At 51.5% G+C, this 8258-nt stretch overlaps 1 protein-coding gene across 2 annotated transcripts; it reads left to right on the forward strand.

Annotated features, from left to right (window-relative positions):
* Positions 1-5355: 5355 nt before the first annotated feature.
* Positions 5356-7666, forward strand: LOC124706835 (glycine-rich protein A3-like). 2 transcript variants are annotated; one of them, XM_047238503.1, is made up of 3 exons: positions 5356-5467; positions 6513-6834; positions 7140-7666. In XM_047238503.1, exons 2-3 carry the CDS (start codon positions 6531-6533, stop codon positions 7433-7435), a joined length of 600 nt encoding a protein of 199 aa, XP_047094459.1. In that variant the 5' UTR covers positions 5356-5467; positions 6513-6530; the 3' UTR covers positions 7436-7666. The 2 variants fall into 2 exon arrangements, with proteins under 2 accessions (XP_047094459.1, XP_047094460.1); XM_047238504.1 differs by having other exon boundaries at positions 6518-6834.
* The last annotated feature ends 592 nt before the right edge of the window (positions 7667-8258 follow it).

The raw sequence follows: 8258 nt of genomic DNA on the forward strand, positions 1-8258 counted from the left end.
AAAATAACCCCGAAACTTTTCACTGTGAAAAACGATGGCATGCTTGTTTTATTTGTGCTGAAAGTTTATCATATTTTGCAAACCTTTTTTGCCTTTCCCATTAGAAAAAGGAAGTCTCTCATGGTCCATGTTATGCGTGGAGTACCTCAGAAATCTGAAATCTAGCATAAACATAAACCTGAAATCTAGCATAAACATTAACCTGAATGAAATGGAAGATGGGGTGACGACTGACGAATGGTAGCTCCACCGGAGAAATGCCTTCAAAGGAATAGTTATTACACACAACCTGAACCAACGAAATGAAGACGTGTTATTTTATTCCCAGATAATCTCCGACAGCATCTCAAGAACCAAACAACAGTCAAAGAAATCCATACTACTCCAAACATGATACTCCTAGTACTCCCTCTCTCACAAATTATGATGCATATTAGTTTTGGTCAAAGTTAAATTTTGAAAATTTTGATCAAATATATAGAAAGTTATAGTAATATCTACAACATTATCTGAATGTTATTAAAATCATCCTGAAATATATTTTCATAGTATATGCGTTTAGTATTATAAAAGTTAATATATTTTCATATATAGTGGGACTAACTTTATAAAGTTTGACTTTGATCAAATGTAATATGCATCTTAAATTGGGAAGGAGGGAGTATAAGGTTTAGGGTGGAGGAGTTTCACATCACTCTACCTAGTACCGGGTCGGATCCGTATGTGTGACTGTGGGGGGGGGGGGGGGGGGGGGCAAGCCCCCCAGGCTTATTGAATTTGAATCATAATATATCAAACTTTATCTTGAGATAAATTCCTCCTTGTAGCATGAACTTCAAGTGCCACGGCGGCGCATTCGCGGCACAGGTTGAGTTTCACGTGTTAGCCGTAGGCAAGAGAGCCCCATGCGTCCATGAGAACGAGAGTGGCCCACATTCCTGGCTTTGCGCTGGCACAGTCGCTGATCGGGCTGACATGGTGCACACGCACACCAGCACTCGTAGATCAAAGGCGCGAAGATGGTGCCAGCCTCTACCAAGACAAACAGTGAAAGTGATACAAAATGTCAGCGGCCAAAATATCTGGGTGTGTTGCCAAGAAAAGAGTACATTACAAGAAACTACCACATTTGGGTTCCAAGATTATAGGTCGGTACCATTTTGATAATTTTTTCAGTTCAGTACCGACAACCAACAACAAATCGCGCAAATCATCGACTGATAGGGTTTTTAGCCGTCATGGTCCCACAATGATGACATGGCCAAACGACCGTTACCCCACCATTTAGCTCCGTGGATTTTTTTTTCGTGAAATATTGCATTCATTCTTAGCTCCATCGAGTTTGACCTCCATAGACCATAATACATTATGCTCGTCACCCATTCGTCCTCTCCGTTCCTAGTTTAGAAGCACCGCGGCTACCGTCCTCAGCTATCCACTTCCTGAATTCTTGCTTTGTGTAGAGTAGTACACTTACACTGCAGCACAGCACCAGTAGAATATATATTTGGATCGATGGAGAAGACTAGGTCCTCGTCTTGGTTGTTTCATGTTCAGTCGCCAGCGGCGGCCCCTGTTGCGTTAGTGGACCTGAGCCATCGCTGCTTATCCGCAAGATCTGGGCTTCTTCAGCTGCGCTAGCTACCTCCTTTATCTATGCATGCTGAGGTGTGTGCGTGCGTGTAGTGGAGCAGGTCCTGTGTATAAGAACCTCCTGTGCATCGATGTAAACTGTGACGAGCAGAAAAGAAAAAGACTAGGGCGTTGGTGCGCCCACGGCGGCGTTCGTGCGCCGGCCGGGAAAATTTCTGTGTTGTCCACTTCTTCTTCTACCTCGGTCTGCAAGAGAGAGAGAGGGCATCGGCGTTTGTCGCCGGAGGGGCTGGTTCGGCGTGTGTCGCCGAGGCCAGCCCCAACATGTGGTATCAGAGCCTCATGGTTCGAGGCCGTGGCGCGTGGTCAGTCCGCGACGAGCACGGCGGACGCGGAGGCGGCGCGCTGTGACGCCGTACGTGCGGCGAGCGTGGAAGCCCCGGAGGCGCTGCGTGGTGGCCGCGGCTGCGTGGCGGCATGGAGGTGCTGTGCTGCGGCTGAGGCTGCAGCGGCGCAGCACAACGGCCATGGAGCATGGCCATGCCGTGCGTGCAGGAGCGCGGCGGCCGCGGCGGACCTGCGTGGTGGCGCAGAGGCTGCGGTGGCGCGGCGTGGCTCGGAAGCGTGGAGGAGAAGCCGTTCGTGCGGCGGGTGAGGCAGCTCGAGCGGCCACGTTGCTTGCGTCAGGGCGCGGCATGTGCGTGAGCCGAGGGCGTGCGGATCACCGGAGAACGCGTCCAGCGGAGCGCAGGACGGCTGCGTCGATCACGTCAGTGCGTGATCGTGTGCGCGAGTCGGGGCCTGCAGGGCGTGGCGTCATCGAGGAGCTCGGCGTGCGTCGCCGAGGAGCTCGACGTGTGTTGCTGCATCGGCGTAGGTCGCCGGGGATGGAGAAGACGGCGGTGTCGCCGGAGACGAAGAAAGGGTGTTTCTGGCCGACGTCAACAGTCGTCTTTTGTAGTTCAGAATTAGGGGGAGTTTGTTAGCATAATTCTGATCTTGGTTTGTTCCAGGTCAGCTCGTGTGTGTCGCATGAGTTAGTTTGGTTAGTTAGTTGCATGCATAGATAAAGGAGGTAGCTAGCGCAGCTGAAGAAGCCCAGGTCTTGCGGATAAGCAGCGATGGCTCGCGTTTGAAGGAGATTGGGTCACGAGGACGTGCGCGTGGTGAGCGCTCTGTGCGGGCAGATCGTGCGCATGCTGAGGTGTGTGCGTGCGTGTAGTGGAGCAGGTCCTGTGTATAAGAACCTCCTGTGCATCGATGTAAACTGTGACGAGCAGAAAATAAAAAGCCTAGGGCGTTGGTGCGCCCACGGTGGCGTTCGTGCGCCGGCCGGGAAAATTTCTGTGTTGTCCACTTCTTCTTCTACCTCGGTCTGCAAGAGAGAGAGAGGGCATCGGCGTTTGTCGCCGGAGGGGCTGGTTCGGCGTGTGTCGCCGAGGCCAGCCCCAACATGTGGTATCAGAGCCTTCATGGCCTGAGGCCGTGGAGCATGGCCATGCCGTGCGTGCGGACAGCCCACCGCACACCCAGGCCAGGTATGTTGGGCCGGCCCAATTTTGTTTTTCTTTTTTGAGTAAACCGCACTGGCGGTCCTAATTCTTTTTCCGTCCCTTCACTTTAGTCCCTATTCTTTAAAATTGAACGTCTAGGTCCTAAATCTTTCGTAAATGATTCATAGGAGGTCCTAAATCGGTCTGACCAACGTTGACCTATCTGTGTGGCGTTTGACCACTGCCACGACGACAGTGGAGCCCTGAAAGAGTACCGGCTGGACTAGCATTTTTACAAAAATGCCCACTATTTGGTATTTCTTTCAAAGCACGGTCCCTTTCCATCCCCACTTCAGATCTTTGACGCGCACCAAACAGGGGCCCGTGCGACCTGCGTCGATGGCCAGATGCGTACGTGCGTGAACTATGGCGGCGGCCGGGTGCAGGTGGCAGCGGTCGGGGCCAGGCAACGGGGCAAGTGCTAGGGCCGCCAACGGCCAGGGCCATCGAAACCAGAGGTGGTCTCCTGCGAGCTGCGGATGTGGAAGCGTGAGCTTTGGCGGCGGCCAGGGTGGGTGCAGGTGCGCGCGACCGGTGGCGTCGGACAGAGGCGTGCGCGCGTGGCGTCGGCCAGGGGCATGCGTGAGTGGCGGTGGCCATGGCGGGTACGGGCGCGCGACCAGCGGCTGCGGCCAGGGCGTGCGCGCGTGGCATCGGCCAGCGGCATGCGCGGCCATGGCGGCCGCGCGCGAAACCAACGGCTGCAGCCATGGGCATGCGCGAGTGGAGGTGCCCATGGTGGGTGCGGGCGCGCGCGACCGGCGGCTGCAGCCGTGGGCGTGCGCGCATGGCGGTGACCAGGGCGGGTGCGGGTGCGTGCGGCCGGCGCAGGCTGCGGCCGTGGGCGTACGCGCGTGGTACTCGGCCGAGGGCATATGCGAGCGGCGGTGGCCATGGTGGGTGCGGGCGCGCGACCAGCAGCTACGACCAAGGCGTGCGCGCGTGGCGGCGGCCAGAGCGGGTGCGGGCGTACGCGAGCGGTGGTTGCGGCCAGAGGCGTACGTGCGTGGCTGCGCGAGCTTGGGAGGAGGGCCACGCCGCGACGAGCTAGGGGTGGCACATAGCAAGCTCCGGCAGTACAGCAGGCTCCCGCCCCGCGCCATCGCTGGGACATGTGGTTTGGAAGGAATACAATTGAGGGTCCATTTCGTAAATATACATGTCTGGCTGGGACCCATTGTCGAGGTCAAACCAATTTAGAACCTAGTGTGAATCAGTTATGAAAAAATTAGGACCTAGGTGTTCAATTTTAAAGAATAAGGATCAAAGTGAAGGCACATGAAAAGAATTAGGACCGCCCATGCAGTTTTCTCCTCTTTTTTCTTTTCTCATTTTTTCTTTCCATTTTTTTTCTGTTTTGAATCTGAACAGTTTTAAATTTGAACAAATTTTGAATTAAACAATTTTCAAATTTGAATGATTTTTGAATTTGAATTAAACAATTTTCAAATTTGAATATTTTCAATTTTTAACAAATTTCAAAATTGAATGATTTTTGAATTTGAACAAATTTTGAAATTGAACGATTTTCGAATCTAAACAAATTTCAAAATTGAACAATTTTCGAATTTAAACAATTTTCGAATTTGCACACTTTTCGACTTTGAACATTTTTCAGATTTGAACAAAAAGAAGAGAAAATAAAAACAAAATAAGAAAGAAACAGAAAAGGAAAAAAAATTAAAAACGAAAAAAGAAACAGAAAACAGAAATAGACAGCGAAATGGGCCGACCAGGTCAGCCGATACCGCGCGCAGGGGGTGTGCGGCGCGCAGTAACGGCCGACCTGATCGGTGTATAGGAATTGCCCAGCCAGCGAGCCATGCATTGACGAATTCGATGGCCCCAGACCGAGCCCAGCGGGCCACACTTCCACCATGGGCCGAATCACGTGGTCCTAGCCAAAAAGCAAGCAGCCGACACGTGTCGACGCGTCGTCGTTTCAACGCGAGAGATAATAAATATCTGCCCGAACAAAAAAAGTGGGGTTCCTTCGCCGCGTTGCTTTCTTCGTTGATGCGCCCCACGACGCGCTCGCCCCGCGCTTGCCTCGAGCCGGGCGTCAGCGGGGCCCACCTGCCAGCGACCCGGCGCAGCACGGAGGTCAAAGCCTATCCATCCACCCGCCAGACCCACGAGCCCACGAATGGCTCCGCGCCGGGCCCACCTGCAAGCGCGTGAAGCCTCCTATATAGCTCCCCACCGTCCGCCACAGGACACAACACAAACGGAACGGAAGATCATCATCCGGCGTCATCAGCAGCTTCTTCCAGATCGGCTTCTTCCTCCTCTCCGGCGATTATCGCTGGTCTTCCTTCTAGGTAATAATCCCCCGTGCTTCCACGAATTTCTTCCGGCATCTATGCTTTGTGGGTTGGTTTTTTTTTTTTTTCTTTGGAGGTCGTGGAGCGGGCTGATCCCCTTGGATCTGGCTGGCCCCGCGCGTGGAGCTCGATCGCTTGGTCGGCTCCGGAGGAATTTCTGGTTTCTAGTAGATTTCTCTCGCCTGCTCATGGATTGCGATTGATTGGCAGATAGGGTATTCTGAAATGTCCGTCTGCCTGATCAGGCCCTTGAGGTCTCCCCTAGAGTTTAGTACAACAACCCCCAAATTCGTCTATTTGTTGATCAGGCGCTTCGTTGTTAGTTAGAGCGGCTATGATCTTGACGCATGTCCTGCAAGAGCACGATCTAGTCTTTTCGGATGAAATTGGGTCACAACACCTAGGCATGATGTGCACTGTTCGCGTGTCCTTGGATTTGGAATTCTGACCAGGTACTAGTGTCCACACTAATTAGGCCATACGTACGGACCAAGTGCTAGTGTGGACAATGATTCAGGTATAGAAAAATCGATGGCCGTCTAGGAGGAACTAGCAAACTGTTTAATATAAGCACAAGTGCCAGCGAGGGCACCATATATATGATTGTCTTACCAAGTCAAAATATATATTCCGTAAGCAGAGGGACTAGTTCCACCACGGTTGTTGACATAAGCACATCATTGTGATCTTGTTAGTTTCAAGTTTGAACTGACTAGAAATCACTTCCTGTGCATACATGTCTATTCAAATGCCTGCAGACTGCAAGATTTCGTTATCGCTTAACATTTGACTACTTACATAAGAAAAGGTGTAATACCTTGCACCCAGTAACTCTAGCATATGATTCCTGTACAAAAGCGGCTGTTATGTATGGACATGGGCTGACATAAACACCTCAATGCGGTGCTATTGCCTCTGAACTGACAGGAAAACTAGTTCATCTGCATACATTACATTACATGTTCTGACCGCAACTCATTTGCTTGGATGCACCAAGATTTCCCTATCATGTTCTAACATTTGTCTGATCGCAATTGTGCAGCCCAGCTCACCGCGAAAGATGGGAGGAGGCAATGACAACCATGACGACAGGGACAAGGGGCTCATGTCCAACCTGATGCACGGCGTTGCAGGTGCTGGTGGCCACGGGTACCCGCCGCAGGGATACCCACCACAGCAGGGCTACCCTCCCCAGCAAGGGTACCCACCTCAGGGATACCCCCCGCAGCATGGCTACCCGCCTGCACCTGGCGGCTACCCTCCGCAGCAGCACGGTTACCCCCCGCAGCAGGGTTACCCTCCACAGCAGCATGGCTACCCTCAGCAAGGTGGCTACCCCCCTGCAGGTTACCCTGGCTCGTCTGGTATGTATATAGCTCATTCTTCACCACTTCTATGCTGTTGGTATGATGGATCTGTGCATAGCTATCATAGTACTATCTGTGTTGGAAATTCAGTAGTTACTGCAATTTGCATTGAAATTGATAACTTGATGATTGAGATGTGTTTATGTGTGCTATGTGCTGCATCTTCAACAATAAGCTAATTTCAGTCCTACTACTATATAAGTAGTGCTTTATGTTTTGATGCCATGAGCCCCAAGTTCTTTTTGCATCAAAACTTGTATTCTTTTTGATCATTCCATTTTAATCTGATGTTGTTTCTTCAGGTCACGGTGGTAGCCATGGAGCTGGCATGGGCGGCATGCTCGCTGGAGGCGCAGCAGCTGCTGCTATGGCTTATGGAGCACACAAGATTTCTGGCAGCCACGGTGGGCACATGGGAGGTGGACACATGGGAGGAGGCATGATGGGCCATGGAGGCTACGGAGTCGGCCACGGCGGCTACGGAGGCCACCACGGCGGCAAGTTCAAGCACGGGAAGCACGGCCATGGCAAGTTCAAGCACGGCAAGCATGGCCACGGCGGCATGTTCGGCGGCGGCAAGTTCAAGAAGTGGAAGTAATCTGCCAGTAGCTTTTCATAGCTGATGGATCGATATAGCTGAACTCTTGTGTTGGCTTCCAGAACTGGTGTGGTTAGGAATGCCTTTGCGATGTATCTAAATAGGCATGGTTTGGTCGCTTCCTCCGAGCTTCCATCCTGTCCTCTACATACTATTACTGTTTGGTACTCCGCTTTGCATCTGAGTGACGAGATGGTTTGCTAATAAGTAACTAAACACCGGTTGTTGCTATCCTTACCCAGTTACCCTATGCTGATGCTGTACATATGTCTTCCTTTCTGAAACATAGTTTCTCTGAAGTTTTGAATGGGATATATTCTCTGAGTTAATGTTGCATTCTCTTTACTGGGGTGTCGCTTCACCATGATCTATGTGACAATCTTGCGATCATGTATGATAAGTTGATTACTGTTATCTTGTTATCATGCCCCTCTGGAACGCCTTGGTGAAGATGGCCGGCCAGCAGAGGTGGTGGAGACTGGAGTCTGGAGAGGATGCTAATAAGTAAATGAACACCCGTTGTTACTATGCTTACCCTGTTGAAGTATAGGTTCAGTCATGTATAGCTGTACACTTGTGTAACGTTAATCTGTAACAGATAGGACCTAGTCTTTAGGAGGAACTGGTTTAGCGCTCCACGAGCTCCACTTCCCGATCGTTGCTCCTGCACGATCTCACGGCTGTTGTATATGTACTGGCACCAGAGGAATGAAACGTGTGTGCGTGTGTGCGTGTGTGCAATCTCTACTCTTCAGCTTGGTATCAGAGCTATCCCCTTTCTCCTCTACCTTCCTCCCCATGGCTCCCTCTTCTTCCTCCAGTG

Source organism: Lolium rigidum, chromosome 4, assembly GCF_022539505.1.
Source record: "Lolium rigidum isolate FL_2022 chromosome 4, APGP_CSIRO_Lrig_0.1, whole genome shotgun sequence".
NCBI lineage: Eukaryota > Viridiplantae > Streptophyta > Magnoliopsida > Poales > Poaceae > Lolium > Lolium rigidum.